General features: G+C 49.7%; 1 protein-coding gene across 1 annotated transcript in view; it reads right to left on the bottom strand.

Annotated features, from left to right (window-relative positions):
* The window catches only part of atp1b4 (ATPase Na+/K+ transporting subunit beta 4), a 56888-nt gene that overhangs the window by 21652 nt on the left and 15851 nt on the right, over window positions 1-19385 (bottom strand). The window contains exons 3-4 of the mRNA XM_038776181.1: window positions 2953-3121; window positions 1067-1195 (exon numbers count right to left, since the gene is read on the bottom strand). Of these exons, the coding sequence (XP_038632109.1) occupies window positions 1067-1195; window positions 2953-3121 (298 nt within the window). The remainder of the gene's footprint in view (window positions 1-1066; window positions 1196-2952; window positions 3122-19385) is intronic.

Below are 19385 nucleotides of genomic sequence, written 5' to 3'. Positions count from 1 at the left end.
CAATGGCCGACGAAACCCGGGAAGAAAGAACCACGGGGAAACCCCCCAAAAAAACCAAGAAATCGCAGAGCCTCTTCTCGACGCAGTCATTCCACTCGCGAGGGCCACCGGAAGTCACTGGGCCGCAATTATAATGCAATTACTAATTTTTCAGCTGTAATCTCTTATGTTCCCTCTGATTCAGTGAACAGTAACCAGATTATACACTGAGGGTGGATTCTCGCCCTCCGCACCCCAGTTTAAACGTCGAGGGAAAGCCCCACACCTCCCATTAGCCGGCTCGCCCTGCTTTAAATTTTAATTGTTCTGAAATGATGTTTTCACCCACTTTAGGAGGACGTCCCACCTCATGGAGCTGCCAGCCAGTTGGAGGCCGGCAGCCCTGTAGTATTGTCACGGCCACCAAGAAAGTTGGGCCACAGCCGGTACTGTACCAAGGATATCAGGGAGGCATTCAATGATGGGCCGGAACCTGTAGGTTAGGTCTGGCAGGCCCCGGTGAGGTTTGTAGCGTGGGCATGTTGGTCAGGGCCGGGGGGTCGGATGGATACGGGGAAGGAAGAAGTGGGGCGGGGCTTCGATTGGCACAGGGGGCTCAGAAAAGGGGAACCCTCCACCCCTTCCACTGACCAGCAGTCCGCGGGATCAAACTTGTCAGGCTAAACGTTGGACGCAGGCCTCTCCTTGCACGTATTCAATCTGAGCTGTGGAGGGATAAGGCTTTAAGTGGCCATTAAACACCCACCTTTGGGGTTCAATTGGGCAATGCACCCGACGTCTATCCCAATTGTAAAATTGCAGCAGGGTGGGGTCGGCATGGCACGGTGCTCTATTTTATGAGTCCATCCACTTGCTTTCCATAAGACCATAAGACATAGGAGCAGAATTAAGCCAATGAGTCTGCTCCGACATTTAATCGTGGCTGATATGTTCCTCCTCCCCATTCTCTTGCCTTCTCCCCATAATCCCTGATCTTCCTATTAATCAACAACCTATCTATCTCCATCTTCCCTCCCGCAGGTGACCTGTAAAATGCAGCACCTGGTTTAGTCACATGGTTAAGTACCTGGATTGTTGACTCGATCACGATATCTTGGTGTATATGGGCTGATTGTAGCTAGCAATCCATACAGGCACAGAGCGAACATTCCCGCCAGAGCGGAATACAAACAAAGGTAGAAAAGCAAAATAAGTGCTGCAAAGCAAACAGAAAGATGTTCCTGTAAGTAACACACATATGCACTGATTCACCCTTTTCAGGATACAACAGGTCACTAAAATAAAAGCGAAACAGTATCGATGCTGGAAATCTGAAATTAAAACAGAAAATGCGAGATCATCTCAGCAGGTCTGGCAACATCTGTGCAACCGGCCTCCCTGAACAGGTGCCGGAATGTGGCGACTAGGGACTTTTCACAGTAACTTCACTGAAGCCTTCTTGTGACAATAAGCGATTATTATTACTATAACTGTACGACTCTTCCTATACCTTTCTCTCCATGGTTGGAGCCATACCTGCTGCGTTTTCCCAGCATTTTCAGTATTTATTGCAATAGGTTACTGTCCAATATCTCCCACCGTTACTCTCTGCTTGTGGTCACTACTTGGATTATGCACTTTTTGTGGTCTGTTTGCCTTCATACCTCTTCCCGTGTTGTTTTTTTCAGTGGCTGGGTGATACACATAAGCAGTCCTGTGACAACACTTTGCCTTTCCCATTTGGGATGCCTTTAGGATCACATTGCCACAGTAACATTACTGAATTTAATGAGTGAAAGGTGCATCCCACAATCTAAAGAGCTGACTGGTATTCCAATGGTTATGATCCCAGCTGAGGTTAATACTGGACAAGTCGGATCCCAGAGTGAAACCTGGCCCTTTATTTTTTAGAACAAGCGGAGGAAAATTAATGGGCAAATTCATAGGCGTCTGTTCTCAGACTTCTAACAGAAATAATAACATTTTTATTAAATAAGAAAAATGAACTATATTTCACCAGACACAAAGGTTGGAAAGATCTCAGTACAAACACAAGCAGGTGCTTCAAATTCAGACTAATCCATTAGTACAACAATATCTTTACAGACACATAAACCAGTGAAGAGTTGTCACTGATTTGATACAATGGCTTCACTTTAAGAGGCACAGTTGCAAAAGTGATGGCCATGAAACCATTGTCGATCGTCGTAAAAAACCATCTGGTTCACTAATGTCCTTCAGGGAAAGAAATCTGTCATCCTTACCTGGTCTGGCCTACATGTGACTCCAGACCCACAACAAAGGGCAATTAAGAATGGGCAATAAATGCTGGCAGAGCCTGCGATGCCTAGGTCCCATGAATGAATAATAAATAAACAAATAATCAACCCGTTTGGCCATATTTTAAATATATCATCAAGTCCTGAAGGAGGATTTGAACCCAGAGCTTCTGGCCCCAGAGAGAGGGACACAAGCCACTGCGCCACAAGACTATTGTATAAAGATTATGAATTAATCACTTTTTTTTCTTTTGGAATGATTATTCAGAGTTCCACAAATAATTATCATACACATAATGCTCACACAAGTGCATTTACAGGGGCCATCACAATTAGCTCTCCTATTAACTTGACAAAGATACATGACTGATGTATGAACTCATCTGAAAGAATTAATGTATCGTGCAGCTGGCAAAATGTATGTGTTGAATGATAATTGAATGCTGCTTGATGGAGTTTCTATTGTATTTTGGGTATGTACACCATTGAACAGTATTATAATAGCATTCTACTTCATTCTTTAACCTTTATTTTCTCTTTTGTTCACATTACCAACATGGACCTGAAAACGGCTCTAAATCTGTTTCTAATAGATACGTGATGTGACAATGAGATTATCTTTTCACTGGCCCCAAGTTTCTGTGAACATGTGAGGCTGCAAACCGGCATCAAATGTGCAGTTAGTTTTACTCACACCAACTCCTGGATGTTCTTCCCAAGAATTCTCTCTTTTCCGGGTTCCACAGAAATGTTTTTACATTTTTCATTTTTTCGTCCCAGGATTTGCTATGTTTGCTTTCCGTCATTTCGGTTCCTGTTACCACATGTTCCTTATCTTCCCCTTTCTCCCCAGCCAGGTTTGCCTGAATCAATGAGAGGCGGGATACCAATAGCAAGTTTAGTTTGAGCTCAGGGTGGTGGATTATTTTCAGTCTGCAAAAATCCCGGATATTCAGCAATGCTCTACGGTCGATTATTTTCAGCCAGGATATTCTTTGACATTGTCTGATCAGTCACTCGGCAGGCACACAGAAACGGTGAGAGAGGGACAGATAAGAGCATGTTTCCATTATTGAAATTATTCTAGACACAGCCCTTGAAGATCATACCCTTTAGAGCATCTATCAGGAGAGTAACAGAGTTAATGTTTCGAGTCATAGACCCTTGGTCGGAATTGAAAGGAGGGAGAATATAGAAACTTCAACAAAAAGTAGCAACTTTAAAAACAAGTGACAGATATGAGATGGGTGGGCGTGTTTTGCATTGAGGTGGCACCGTGGCACAGTGGTTATCACTGCTGCCTCAAAGTGCCGGGGCCCGGGTTTGATTGCAGCCTTGGGTGACTGTCTGTGTGGAGTTTGCACATTTTCCCCATGTCTGCGTGGGTTTCCTTCAGGTGCTCCGGTTTCCTCCCTCAGTCCATTGATTTGCAGGTTAGGTAGATTGGCCATGCTGAAAGATCCTCTCGCGATGAAGCATTACCAGCATGCCATCAGCTCTCCTCACCGTCTACTGTACCTGCATGTTTCAAAATCATCTGACAGAGAGTGGTAAGTTAGAATTTTGTTGCCACTTTTGCACCACGATTAGGTTTGACAACCTACACAGACCAACAAAGCATTATTTTTGGAATCAGAAATATAACTGCAATCATTCTGTAATATTGTAAAACTGTAATCAAGCAATCAATAAAACAAGCAGGAGGAAGAGACTGGGGGCTCATTTTCATCCCCAAAATGCGTGTGTTGGGGCCAGTGAGATGGTAAAATTAGAACAATCTATGGCCCATCCATTTCTGGGTATGATGGTCAGTGGGAGTGCAGGGTTTGGGGAAGTCAACCTGCTTCTAGGAGGTTAGGTAATTAAATATTACAATGTGGCTGGGAGCCTGACATTATTTTAAAATTTAAAAAAAAAAAATTTAGATTATCCAATTATTTTTTCCAATTAAGGGGGCAATTTAGCGTGGCCAATCCACCTACTCTGCACATTTTTGTGTTGTGGGGGCGAAACCCACGCAGACACGGGGAGATTGTGCAAACTCCATACGGACAGTGACCCAGAGCCGGGATCGAACCTGGGACCTCTGCTCCATGATGGAGCCTGACATTTAACCTGCTTTGCATGTTTGACTGAAAAGAGACACATCATTCCTCATCTTCATTCTATATTTTCCCAATGCAACAGAGTTTGTTTGACTGTTTGAACAAGGAAATTGGGCTCCAGTATTGACAGAGAAGAGTTTGTTTGGTGGGGTGGGGGGTAAGGGGACAGATATTTGGTTGGGACTCTCAAAGATCCAGCTTTGCCGCAGGCCGTGGGGTTTACCACACCCCAGGAAACCCTGGCAGCTAAAGAGAGGCGAGTTCAGTTTTGAGGAATAGGTAATTGCCTTTACACCATTGGTTGTGGTTCAGGACGAATGGGAATGCTTCTCCTGGCCTTCCAAGTTCATGTCCTTCCCAGGAATTGGACCTCTCCCCATCAGCACCCCCCCACCCATCCAAAACTTCATCCTTCCCCAATCAAGGATTGGAATGCCTCACTCCCAACACCCCACCCCCAGAAGCTGAGATCAGATCCCCATCCCCACCCCAGGTCAGGGGTGTGACCCCCCACACCCCTTCCTCTGGTGGTGAGGTTCAGAGCATCATTGCCCAAACTCCCACGAGCAACTTCAGGTTCCTGACCTGAGACTGCAGACTGCTCCCTACTCAATTGAAAGCCAAGTCTGCCAGTCAAGTGGATATATTGTTGAAATAAAACCTCCCAAACTGTGGAATCCAAAGTTCTCAGCATGCGGGGAAGCTGGACTTTTGATTACCTTGACCAAAACTCTGTCCCCCATCCCCACCAAACAATCCTGCCACTGTCAAAACTGGAGCCAAACTCTCTGACTAAAACAGCCAGACTCTGCTGAACTGGGGAAACATAGAATGGAGATGAGGGGCGCGATTCTCTCAACGGGAGACTAAGGGCGCAATTCTCTGCCCCGCACGCCGGGTGGGAGAATAGTGGGAGGGCCTCCCGACATTTTTCATGCCCTCCCGCTATTCTCCCCCCCCCCCCCCCCACGCCCGACCCACGCCACGAATCGCTGCTCGCCGTTTTTTACAGCGAGCGGCGATTCTCTGAGGCCGATGGGCCGAGCGGCCGGCCCTTCACGCCTGTTTCACCACGGCAGCAAATACACCTGCTCGCTGCCGTCGTTAAATGGGCGCCAGATTCCCGTTTAGGGCATCTAGAGGCCCAATTGGCACGGGAGCACCACGACTGTGCTCGGGAGGGGACAGGCCCGCGATCGGTGCCCACCGATCGTCGGGCCAGCGTCCAAACCAGACGCACTCTTTCCCCACCGCCGCCCGGCAAGATCAAGCTGCCACGTCTTGCCGGGCGGCTGAGGAGAAAGACACCAACTGCGCATGCGCGGGTTGGCGTTGTCCAACCTGCGCATGCGCGGCTGATGTAATCGGCCGCCTCAGCAGCCGTGACGCATGGGGCCGCGCTCCTAGCCCTGCCCGGGGGGGAGAATCGGCCCCGGAAGTGGCCGTGAAGGCTGCCGTGGTTCACGGCCTGTCTCACGGCAGCCTTTACGATTCTCCGCATTTGCGGAGAATCGCGCCCTAAGTGCCGACGGCGGAGTGAAAACCGGAGTGTTTCACTCCGGCATCGGAGGCCATTCCTCGCCCCCTATTCTCCCACCCCCAGGGGGCTAGGAGCGGCGCCGCACCAATTTTGTGCGCCGGGCCTTGGCGCCCGTGTCAAAGCGGCACCGTCTAAATGACGCGGCCGGCAGCGCTTAAATGACATCACCCACGCATGCTCAGGTTTGCCAGCGCCAACCCGCGCATTCGCGGTTGCCGTCCTCCCCGTGGGCGCCCCGCAAGACATGGAGGATTGATCTTGCGGATCAAGAGGGAAAAGAGTGCATCTTTTAGAGACGGATCGGTGGGCACCGATCACGGGCCAGACCGCCACTGAGCACCCCCTTGGTGCTCGATCCTCCCCCCCCCCCCCCCCCTCAGGCCACACACGCAGCGTTTGCGCGCTGTTCATGCCGGCAGCGACCAGGTGTGGTTGGCGCCGGCGTGAACCGGTCGTATTGGGAAAGCCGCTCGGCCCATCCGGGCCGGAGAATCGCCGATCGACCGTTATAAACGGCGAGCGGCTATTCTCCGAGCAGCCTGTCGTAAAACACGGCACAATGTTTTGGGGGGGTGAGAGAATCGCGTGCGAGTGCCAGGGCGGCGTGGCGGGAATCGCCCGGCACTCCCGCGATTCTCCCACCCGGTGTGGGGGTCGGAGAATCGCGTCCAAGGAATGCAGTGTATCTTTTCAGGAATAACAATCTGTAGCTTGTTGTTGTTAACAAAATATCTACTTTGTCAAATCTAGTGGATTATGCATGCGAAATGCATGCAAATTTTAATAGAAAAACTAAAAAGATAATTTTTTTAAAAAGTTGGTGCGATTTATGATCACATATATTCCATCACAGCTTAAATGATTGTTTCCATTAAACATCGGAACTCCAATTCTAAATCTATTTAATGACCTATTTACAATGATAGATGGCTTCCAGTATATTGGACATCCATTAAATTAATTGCAGTACTCCGTAAGGAAGAGGAGTCAGGAGACACATAAAGTGATCTGTCTACTAAATGAATGTTTTGTGCTGACCTTAACTGTTTGTTAAATCAAACCTTCCCAGCCCTGGAACGTACCAAATAAATTGAATGTCCTTTCTGGCAGGCCACAAAACTCTGATGATATTATTTGTGTGAACTGCATTGGAAAATAATTTGAGGATTTTGGTGAACATTAAAATATAACTTAAAGTTAAACGTACTCTACAGTTTCTAACATAGTGTGTCGATCAATTTTTGGAACATAAACCTCTTTTTGTTATCAAGTAAAGTAGTCCAGATGACCATCGGCTGCTTTTCCCTTTGAGGGGGAGAGCTGACTGGTGGTGATTTAACCTAAGGGTCACCAAACCTCAGACAAGGGGCAAGGCGGAGAAGGCGGGGCCTTCATGGATAACCTCAGCCAGTACGGGAATTGGACCCGTGCTATTGGCTCTGCATTGTGAACCAGCTGTCCAGCCAGCTGAGCTAAACCGGCCCGGCTTCACTTAATGTTATCAAGTATTGGGGGTCGGTTAGCTCAATTGGCTGGATGGCTGCTTTATGTTGTGGAGTGGTGCCAACAGGGCAGGTTCAATTCCCGTACGGGTTGAGGTTATTCAACCTTGTCCCTCGCCGCCCGTTGCAGGTCGCCCAGTGCCCGATGTAGCAGACGATCCAGCATCCAACAAAAATAGATGCTCCGGTCGCGTGCTGGCGGCAACATTGATGTTCGCTGTTACAAGAGGGAGAGATTAGGAAATTGGGTCCAGAAATGGGATCAAAGATGCAGCAGGCAATTTAGGGGTTAAACTGACTGAGGGGAAAAACGGCTAGCACAAAGTCAGAGGGATACATCCACACCTGGCCGAGTTACATTGTCCCAGTCAGACTTAAACTCATTAGTGTGAATGCACAGGATGTCCCACATACATTGTCCTTTGGGACACTCCTGTCTGACCAGCCATTAGCCCATTACCGGGTCCGTTGGCCTCTTTGTCCAACAATGGGAGGTTAGTTGCATATTAATAGAGAGACTCCTGCCTGGATGCCCCCCCCCCCTTCCAATAAGAGAGACCCCTGCCTGGAAGCCCTCCATAAGAGAAATCCCTGCCTGGAACATAGAACATACAGTGTAGAAGGAGACCATTCGGCCCATCGAGTCTGCACCGACCCACTTAAGCCCTCACTTCCACCCTATCCCGTAACCCAATAATCCCTCCCAACCTTTTTGGTCACTAAGGGCAATTTATCATGGCCAGTCCACCTAACCTGCACATCTTTGGACTGTGGGAGGAAACCAGAGCATCTGGAGGAAACCCATGCAGACACGGGGTGAACGTGCAGACTCCGCACAGATAGTGACCAGCGGGGAATCGAACCTGGGGACCCTGGTGCTATGAGGCCACAGTGCTATCCACTTGTGCTACCCTCTCTTATGGGAAGCCCCCCATAAGAGAGACCTCTGCCTGGATGTCGCCCCCCCCTCCCAATAAGAGAGACCTCGGCCTGAAGCTAGAGAGCAATTCGGACAGAGGCAGTGAAAAAAAAATCAAAGCTTTAAACCTCCACAGTTCAATACACTTCCTGACTCAGGCAGAGGAAGCAGCACCTGTAAATTCTTGGGAACAGGAAACCAGTCAGCTGGGTTTAAACCCCCTCAGATCTTTGAACTGCAAGCTATTTGTTTGTATCTATATAGAATTGCATTAACTACGCTGTGATCGGGGGCAGCATGTGGCACAGTGGTTAGCACTGCTGCCTACGGCGCTGAGGACCTGGGTACGAATCCCGGCTCTGGGTCACTGTCCGTATGGAGCTTGCACGTTCTCCTCGTGTCTACGTGGGTTTCACCCCCCCCGCACCCCAACCCAAAGATGTGCAGGTTCGGTGGATTGGCCACGCTAAATCGCCTCTTAATTGGAAAAAAAAATAAAAGTAATTGGGTACTCTAAATTTATTTTGAAAAAACTCGGCTGTGATTGACAGCTTCCACATGCCCAGTGGTCTGGATTGTTTCATTCATCTCCCTTGACGCTTGGGTGGATTTCTAGTAGCTGTGAAACTAACCACAATGTTTATAAACAGTAAGAAATTAAATTAAATCAACAGCAAGAAGCGATATAAGATCGGACGGTGTAGAATCTGTGTGGCTGGAGTTGAGGAAACACAAAGTAAAAAAGACCCTGGGGGGGGGGGGGGGGGGGTAGTTATATACCGGCCCCCTAGCAGTCGTCAGGAAGTGGGGCAGGAAATCAACCCGGAGATAGAAAAAGCAAATAAGAAAGGCAATATTGCAATAATTATGGGGGACTTCAATATGCAAGTCGACTGGGAAAATCAGGTTGTTAGCTGGTCCCAAGAAAAGGAATTTGTGGAATGTCTATGAGATGGATTTTGGGACCACCCTGTGGTAGACCCACTGGGGAACAGGCAATTCTGGATTTGGTGATGTGTGAGGAGGCAGACTTTAAAAAAAACTCATTTTTAAAAAATGTTTCCAATGAAGGGGCAATTTAGCGTGGGTAATCCAGCTGCCCTGCACAGCTTCGGGTTGTGGGGGTGAGACCCACACAGACACGGGGAGAATGTGCATACTCCACACAGCCAGTGACCCCGGGTTGGGATTGAACCTCAGTGCCATCAGCCAGCAGTGCTAACCACTGCACCACCGTGCCACCCCATAATGCACAGTAAGAAGTCTTACAACACCAGGTTAAAGTCCAACCGGTTTGTTTCAAACACGAGCTTTCGGAGCACGGCTCCTTCTTCAGGTGCAGCAGACTTGATTTGGGAACTTAAGGTGAAGGAACCCTTAGGGCGCAGTGACCACAGTATGATAGAAGTCACCCTGTAGTTTGAGAGAAAGAAGCTGGAATCAGATGTAACGGCTTTACAATTGAGTAAAGGTAACCACAAAGACATGAGGGAGGAGCTGGTCAGAGTTGATTGGAAGAGGAGCCTAACAGGGAAGACAGTGGAGCAACAATGGCAGGAGTTCTGAAGGGGTTATTCAGGAGGTACAACAGAAATTCATCCGAAGGAGGATGAAACATGCTAAGGGGAGGTGGAGATAACCATGGCTGACAAGGGAAGTCAGGAACTGCATAAAAGCAAAAGAAAACGCACACAGTCTGGCAAGGATTAGTGGGAAACCAGAGGATTGCGAAGTCTTTAAAAGCAAGCAGAGGACAATTAAAAAAGCAATAAGGAGGAGAAGATGAAATATGAGTGTAAGCTAGCTAGTAATATAAAAGAAGATTGCAAGAGTTTTTTGATATATAATTGGAATGAGTGAGGCAAGAATGGACATTGGACGACTGGAAAATGAGGCTGGAGAATGGGGAACAAAGAAACGGCAGAGGAACTGAATAGTTACTTTGCATCAGTCTTCACGGTGGAAGACAACATTAGCATACCAGAACTTCAAGAGAGTCAGAGGTGAGTGCAATGGCCATCAGTAAGGAGAAGGTGCTGCGCAAAACTGAAAGGTCCGACGTTGGATAAATCACACGGACCGGATGGACTACACCTCAGGATTCTGAAGGAGATTGCTGAGGAGATTGTGGAGCCATTGGTCACTGGAGTCAGCGAGGATTCCAGAGGACTGGAAAATGGCTAATGTAATGCCCCTGTTTAAGAAGGGAGGGAGGCAGAAGATGTAAAATTATAGATTAATTAGCCTGACTTGGGTCATTTGTACGATTTTTGGAGTCCATTATTAAGATGAGATTGTGGAGTACTTGGTAAAATAGGACTGAGTCAGCACAGATTTGTCAAGGGGAGGTCATGCCTGACAAATCTATTCGAATTCTTTGAGGAGTCAATGAGGAAGTTAGACAGGTGAGAGCCAGTGGACGTGATCTATTTGGATTTCCAGAAAGCCTTTGACAAGGTGCCATACGGGAGGCTGCGAATTCCCCTTCCTACATCTTTCATAACCGTCATTTATAGTATGTTCTATGTATTCATCAATGGAGAGATTTGCCTGGACTGTACGGAGAACAATACTTTTCACTGTATCTTGGTATACGTGACAATAAATAAATAAAATGAATAAATAAATTTTAAATTTAAACTTAAATAAGATAAGAGTCCATGGTGTTAGGAGCAAGGTACTGGCATGGATAGAGGATTGGCTGGCTGGCAGAAGTGAAAGTGGGGTTAAAGGGGTCTTTTTCAGGATGGCAACCAGTGACCAGCGTTGTTCCGCAGGGGTCAAAGTTGGGACCACAACTATTCACGATCACGAAGAAGGAACTGAGGGCATTGTTGCTAAGTTTGTAGATGATGCAAAGATATGTAGAGGAACACGTAGTGTTGAGGAAGCGGGAAGGCTGCAGAAGACTTGGACAGGCTAGGAGAGTGGGCAAAGAAGTGGCAGATGGAATATAACATGCAAAAGTGTGAGGTTATGCACTTTGGTATGAAGAATCGAGGCATAGTCTATTTTCTAAATGGGGAAAGGCTTCAGAAATCTAAAGCCCAAAGGGACTTCGGAGTCCTAGTTCAGGATTCTCATAAGGTTAACATGCAGGTTCAGTTAGGCAGTTAGGAAGGCAAACACAACGTTAACATTCATGTCGAGAGGCCGGGAATAAAGAGCAGGGATGTACGTCTGAGGCTGTATAAAGCTCTGGTCAGACCCCATTTGGAGTACTGTGAGCAGTTTTGGGCCCCACATCTAAGGATGTGCTGACATTGGAAAGGGTCCAGAGGAGGTTCACAAGAATGTTCCCTGGAATGAAGAACTTGTTGTATGAGGAACGGTTGAGGACTCTGGGTCTGTACTCGTTGGAGTTTAGAAGGATGAGGGGGGATCTTATTGAAACTTACAGAATACTGCGAATGGATGTGGAGAGGATGTTTGTAGGAAAAACTAGAACCAGGGGACACTATCTCAGACTAAAGGGACGACCCTGTAAACAGAGATGAGGAGGAATTTCTTCAGCCAGAGGGTGGTGAATCTGTGGAACACTTTGCCGCAGAAGGCTGTGGAGGCCAAATCACTGAGTGTCTTTAAGACAGATAGGTACGTTCTTGATTAATAAAGGGATCAGGTGTAATGGGGAGAAGGCAGGAGAGTAGGGATGAGAAACGTATCAGCCATGATTGAATAGGTGGATCAGACTCAATGGGCCAAATGGCCTAATTTGCTCCTGTACCTTATGGTCTAACCCCCACCAGTGTGAGCACAAATCAGTTGTGATTCAACTCTGGCGGGAGAACATAGGGCGGGATTCTCCAATTGCCGACGGTGAAATCGCATTAGTCGAGCATGATAGCACCGTGGTTATCACAGTTGCTTCGCAGCTCCAGGGTCCCTGGTTCGATTCCCGGCTTGGGTCACTGTCTGTGCGGAGTCTGCACGTTCTCCCTGTGTCTGCGTGGGTTTCCTCCGGGTGCTCCAGTTTCCTCCCACAGTCCAAAGATGTGAAGGTTAGGTGAATTGGCCATGATAAACTGCCCTTAGTGTCCAAAAAAGGTTAGGTGGGGTTACTGGGTTACAGGGATGGGATAGGCTTAAGTGGGGTGTTCTTTCCAAGGGCCGGTGCAGACTCGATGGGCCAAAGGACCTCCTTCTGCACTGTAAATTCTATGATTCTATGATTGGCCGGAGAATCTCTTTTGATGCTGAAATCGGGGGCGGTGCTTGTTTTCAGATGCTCCGGCCCCTCCAACACGGCGTCATCTGTGAGTACGCCACATGCCGTTGGCATGGCCTCAGCACGTCACCTGAAGGCCCTACGCCGATGCTCCACACCCGATGGGCCAACTTCCCGACGGTATGGATCACTTGTGGTCTGAGGTTTTGTCAACCTCGCGTGGCGGCTGCAGAGAGGGAGCCGCTCCGTTGGCCAGGAAGGCTTTGGCGGGGGCTGGAGGGACTGGTGGAGGGGTAGCCCGGGTGGGGTTACGGGGGGCACTATCTGGCAGGCCGGGTCCAGCGCCATGTTGCACGGCGCAAACTCTGCAGGTCACCGCCATGCGCGGCCACGGACCCGGCAATTCTCCGTCGGATTTGCAGGGAAAGCCGTGCAGAGTATCGGTGCAGGGGCGGCGCCAACCTTTTGGTCATAATACTAGACACATACTCCGGACATCAAAATCGGAGAATCCAGCCCATAGTCTCCCAAACGGAGAATCCTATCCTGGTGAGCCACGGAGTAAATCACCACCAGTCACCTCTCAAAGAGGTCAGCAACCTCTGGTCCTCTGGTGATATTTCTGTTTTAAGGGGTCATTCTTTCAGTCTGAGGCTGTGCCCTCTGATTCTCCTCACAAAAATAACTTAATTGCTGATGTCAACCACAAAATTGACAAACACAATATCCTTCCTGTTTATTTCCTTTGTTCTCACTTGTCTTTTATTATTTTGGTCCGTGGACCCATAATCAGAATGTGCCTTTAAGCAGAAGACTCGAGGTTGAAGCAGCTTTCTTGTCGCGACACTGTGTTCCCAGGTTTTTATTTTGGAAAGGAGAAGCTAGACTCCTTGGCACCGAGTGGATCTTAGGAACCAGGTTTGGAAGGAGTCAGATTTATTGCTTAACTGGCAACCAGTGGGTTGGCCAGAGCCAGTGTTCTGCCTGACAACCAATGCTTGGTTCCTGCGTGATCCTTTCCGAGAGAACTGGGCAGAAGCATTTAGACCTTGGAAGTGAAAGGAACACTCTCTCTCTCTCTCTCTCGCCTGCTTATTAAAGTGAAGGACCTGCTTTATTGGTCCAGAAACAGTAAATGTCTGGCACATCCTTTGCTGTGAACTTGAAATGATGCTGAGTCTGCAGAGAAGGTAGACAACCTTACCAGAAAAAAAATCTGAGAAAGAAGAAGTAACAAAACAAAAGCTTAAACTTCAGAAAGACACTAACTAGAAGTCATGACAGTGCATCAAAGATCATAACTCTTCTATTTTTATTAATATTTCCCTTCCCTTTCCACCACCCTTTCTCCTCCGTGTTATTTGTCTGTGTGTATAGAGAGTGGGGTATTAGGAAGGGGCGTTTGGAAATGGGTATTAGATAGTCAGGTACATTTTCTGTACGTTTAATTCTAATACTGTACATAACAAAGGGTTACTTATGTTAAAGTTACAAAGCTGACAACTGTAGTTTATTCGGCTAAACCAAGGACCTTGGGTATTTTAAGTAAAATCTAATTTCACCTGTGTTGCGACTCCTAGTCAAGTGCGTTTGGAATTGACCACACGCGAGCACAGGATGTCATAACAGCGAGTATGGCCAGAAAACCTGCCCTACAATTTGCATGTCATCTATAGGTTCTTGGATAAAGGTTGTCAAGAATTTTTAAAAATCTGTTCATGCTAGGCCAGCACTTATTGCCCCTCCCTAATTGCCCTCGTTCAGAGGGCATTTTAAGAGTCAGCCACATAGCTGTGGGTCCGGAGTCACATGATCTCCTTCCCTAAAGAGCAACAATGAACCATATGGGTTTTTACAATAATGGGGCATCATGAGACTTTTAATTCCAGATTGTTACTAAATTCAAATTCCACCATTTGCCCTGGTGGGATTCGAACCCAGGTCCCGAAGGCATCATCCTGGGTCTCTGGATTACCAGCCCATTGACAATCCCATAGATGGCAAGAGAAAGGAAAAAAATGTGCATCTGTAAGTTTATGAGAAATAACCCAAATATAGAGAAGTTATAGAAAACAACATGAAGAGGCCTGATTGTAAGATGCAAGTGATCCATTCATCACTATCGTGGTCATTTACATTTGTCGTTCCATCCCAGCTTCACCTCCTGCACAGGATTTACAAAGGGTTGGGCCCAAATCACTGTATGAGCTGGGAGATATTATCAACCCAGACTATATATTAGTATATTATTAGGTTAAAAATCAATTGAACATCCCCATCAAGATGATTATTTCACTATCTCATTGCCTTTTACAGCTAGGTCTTCACTAAGGTTGAAAGGTGGGGGGATTTACTCTGATGCACAATGACTCCACATCATTAAAGATGGGGCATATCAGCAGCAGAAATGCAGCAAATGGAAATCTAATGTGCAGAAAGGATTGAGATTTCCTTGGAAGCAACAAATAGAAAGGATTCATTCTAGATTTTCTGAAATAAACAGACCAGTCCTGGGGTATTAATCTCAGAGTACAATCTGTTAAGATTCATCTATCCTTAAAAAATTTGGGGTTTAGTCTACTCTCGATCACCAGCAAGTTACGGGAGGGTGTCACCATCGGTGCCATCTAGTGGCACCTACAAGCAATACCCTGCTCACTGATACTCAGATTGGGTTCTGCCAGGGTCGCTCAGCTCCTGACCTCATTACCAACTTGGTCCAAACATAAACAAAAGAGCAGAACTCCACACGTGGGCAGCACGGTAGCACAAGTGGATAGCACTGTGGCTTCACAGGGCCAGGGTCCCTAGTTCGTGGGTAGTCACCACTGTTTTTATATATTATGTATATGAGAATAAAGTAAGGCTCTTGTACTACAGGTACAGGGGTAGATCCCTGCCTGCTGGCTCCGCCCAGTAGGCGGATTATAAATGTGTGTGCTCACCGAGCTGCAGCCATTTTGGCAGCAGCTGCAGGAGGCAACACATCTCTGCTTAATAAAGCCTCGATTACTCTATACTCTCGTCTCGTCGTAATTGATAGTGCATCAATTTATCAAGCAGAGATTTTACAGCGATGGACCTACGCATCAAGCCTGATCGCCTGCAGCTGCACCCTCAAGTAGACAACGCCACGTCGACCTTCGACCACTGGCTAGCTTGCTTTCGGATCTGCAACTGAACAACCCTCAGAAGCACAGAAACTCCAGATCCTGTATACGCGGTTGAGCTCCGATATTTTTCCCCTTAAATGGGACGCGCCCACTTACGCTGAGGCCGTGGCGCTTCTGAAAGAGAACTACACCCGGCCAATCAACAAACTCTACGCCAGGCACCTCCTGTCCACACGGCAACAACTCCCCGGTGAGTCATTGGAAGATTTCTGACGTGCCCTGCACGCCCTGGCGAGGGACTGCGATTGCCCGGCAGTTTCGGCCGTTGAACTTTCCGAACTCCTAATCAGTGACGCTTTCATTACGGGCATAGGGTCGGCGTACATCCGCCAGCGCCTCTTAGAAGGGGCTACCCTCAACCTCGCGGCGACCAAGAAACTTGCGATCTCACTAAATGTAGCCTCCCGTAATGTACAAGCGTACGCCCCCGACCGCACGGCGCCACCCTCCTCGACATCGTTCACGCCACCAGCGACCGCCCACAGCCAACCCCAAGCCTGCGCCACGCGGCAGCCAGCCAACCCCGGGGGGCCCAAGTGCTAATTCTGCAGGCAGACAAAGCACCCCCGGAAGCACTGCCCGGCGCGGAGCGCAATCTGCAAGGCCTGCGGGAAGAAGACATTTTCTGCGGTGTGCCAGGCCTGGTCGATCGCTGCTGTAACCAGGCCCATTGTTCCTGCACCCCCCATGTGCGACCAGTGGGCACCGCCATCTTCCCCCCACCAGACCTTGCGCGGCCTGTGGGTGCCGCCATCTTTAGCGCCGCCCGCCACGTGCGCACCGTGGGTACCGCCACCTTCCCCCCATCAGACCTCGTGTGGCCCATGGGCACCGCCATATTTAATGCCGCCCGCCACGTGCGCCCCGTGGATGCTGCCATCTTCGGCGCCATGTCCGACGGCGCCTCAGGACCCCTGCTAGTCGGGCACCTCATCAGGCCGCTCATCGCTCGCAACCGCCGCCGACCAGCCCGGGGCCCACCAACACCAGCCTCCATCACGCCCGACCAGTCCCGGCCACACAACCTCGCATCCGCGACAACGACGGTGAAAGTCGATGGCCACAAGACACCTTGCCTTCCTGACTCCGGGAGCACGGAGAGCTTCATCCACCCAGATACGGTGAGGCGCTGCTCCCTCATGGTACACCCCACTACCCAACAAATCTCCCTGGCCTCTGGATCCCACTCCGTGATCCGGGGGTACTGCACCGCCACCCTCACCATCCAGGGCGTAGAGTTCAGCGACTTCTGGCTCTACGTCCTCCCCAATCTCTGCGCTGCCTTACTACTCGGCCTGGACTTCCAGTGCAACCTCCAAAGTCTAACTCTGAAATTCGGCGGGCCCCTACCACCCCTTACTGTATGCAGCCTCACGACCCTTAAGGTCGACCTGCCTTCTCTGTTTGCAAACCTCACCCCGGATTGCAAACTGGTCGCCACCAGAAGCAGAAGGTACAGTGCCCAGGACAGGACCTTCATCAGGTCTGAGGTCCAGTGGCTGCTACGGGAAGGCATTATCGATGCCAGGAACAGCCCCTGGAGAGCCCAAGTGGTAGTTGTAAAGACTGGGGAGAAACACAGGATGGTCATTGACTACATTCAGACCATCAATCGGTACATGCAGCTCGACGCGTACCCCCTCCCACGCGTATCTGATATGGTCAATCAGATTGCACAGTACCGGGTCTTTTCTACAGTGGGCCTGAAATCTGCCTACCACCAGCTCCCCATCCGCAAGGCGGACCGCACATACACTGCGTCCGAAGCAGATGGCCACCTTTACCACTTCCTTAGGGTTCCCTTCGGCGTCACTAATGGGGTCTCACTAACGGGAGATGGACTGTATGGTTGACCGGTACGGACTGCGGACCACCTTCCCGTACCTGGATAATGTCACCACCTGCGGCCATGACCAGCAGGACCACGCCGCTAACCTTTCCAAATTCCTCCACACCGCCAAACTCCACAAGCTAACCTACAACAAGGAGGTGCGTGTTCAGCACCAACCGCTTAGCCATCCTCAGCTATATAGTGCAAAATGGAGTTCTAGGGCCTGACTCCAACCGCATGCATCCCCTCATGGAACTCCCCCTCCCCCACTGCCCCAAGGCCCTGAAACGATGCCTGGGGTTCTTCTTGTACTATGCCCAGTGGGTCCCTAACTACCGGACAAGGCCCGCCCACTCATTCACTCCACCATTCTCCCCCTGACGGCCGAGGCTCACCAGGCCTTCAACCGTATCAAGGCCGACATCGCCAAGGCTGCGATGCACGCGGTCGATGAGACCCTCCCCCTTCAAGTTGAGAGTGATGCATCAGACGTCGCAGTGGCCGCCACCCTCAACCAGGCCGGCAGACCTGTAGCATTCTTTTCACGCACCCTCCATGCCTCCGAAATTCGGCACTCCTCCGTCAAAAAGGAGGCCCAAGCCATCGTAGAAGCTGTGCGGCATTGGAGGCATTACCTGGCCGGCAGGGTATTCGCTCTCCTCACTGACCAATGGTCGGTTGCCTTCATGTTCAATAACACACAGCGGGGCAAGATCAAAAAGAATAAAATCTTGAGGTGGAGGATCGAGCTCTCCACCTACAATTACGAGATTTTGTATCGCCCCGGTAAGCTCAACGAGCCCTAACCCGAGGTACATGTGCCAGCGCACAAGTGGACCGACTCCGGGCCCTACACGATGGTCTCTGTCACCCAGGGGTCACCTGGTTCTTTCACTTCATAAAGGCCCGCAACCTACCCTACTCCATTGCGGAGGTCAGGGCTGTCATCAGAGACTTTATCCAGGTACGGGAAGTGCAAACCGCACTTCTACCGGCCAGACCGAGCACACTTGGTGAAGGCCTCCCATCCCTTTTAACGCCTCAGCATGGACTTCAAAGGGCCCCTCCCCTCCTCCAACCGCAAGACATACTTCCTTAACGTGGTCGATGAATACTCCAGATTCCCCTTCGCCATCCCATTCCCCGATATGACATCTGCCACTGTCATCAAAGCCCTCAATAGCATCTTCACTCCTTTCGGTTTGCCCGCTTACATCCTCAGCGACTGGAGATCCTCCTTTATGAGTGATGAGCTGCGTCAATTCCTGCTCAGCAAGGGCATTGCCTCGAGCAGGACAATCAGCTACAACCCCCGGGGAAACAGGCAGGTGGAGAGGGGGAACGGACAGCCTGGAAGGCTGTCCTGTTGGCCCTACGATCTAAAGATCTCCCGGCCTCCCGCTGGCAGGATGTCCTCCCCGATGCCCTCCACTCCATTCGGTCGCTCCTGTGCACCACGACTAACAAAATCCCCCATGAATGTCTCCTTGACTTCCCCAAGAAGTCCACCTCCGGGGTTTCGCTCCCAATGTGGGTGGCAGCTCCAGAACCTGTTCTCCTCCGCAAGCACGTGCGGCTCCACAAGGCTGACCCGTTGGTCGAGAGGGTACAGCTACTCCACGCAAACCCACAGTACACCTACGTGGTGTACCCCGACGGCCGCCAAGACACAGTCTCCCTCAGGGACCTGGCACCAGCTGATTCCTCACTCCCCCCTCCCAACTGACCCGGCGCCACCCTCCCTCCCCCCAGCGCATCTCACCACAGCCCCCGCTCCAGGACGATCCGTCCTCCCCTTGGTCCCACCTGGGGATGAAGATAAGGGCTACACGCTCCTGGAGTCACCGGCGACCAAGCCGGCGCCTGCATCGCCACCGGAACTGCAGCGC

The sequence above is a fragment of the Scyliorhinus canicula genome, chromosome 17 (genome assembly GCF_902713615.1).
Source record: "Scyliorhinus canicula chromosome 17, sScyCan1.1, whole genome shotgun sequence".
Classification (NCBI taxonomy): Eukaryota; Metazoa; Chordata; class Chondrichthyes; order Carcharhiniformes; family Scyliorhinidae; genus Scyliorhinus; species Scyliorhinus canicula.
Note: the sequence above shows the minus strand (reverse complement) of the source record. Positions and strands in the feature narration are given on the sequence as shown.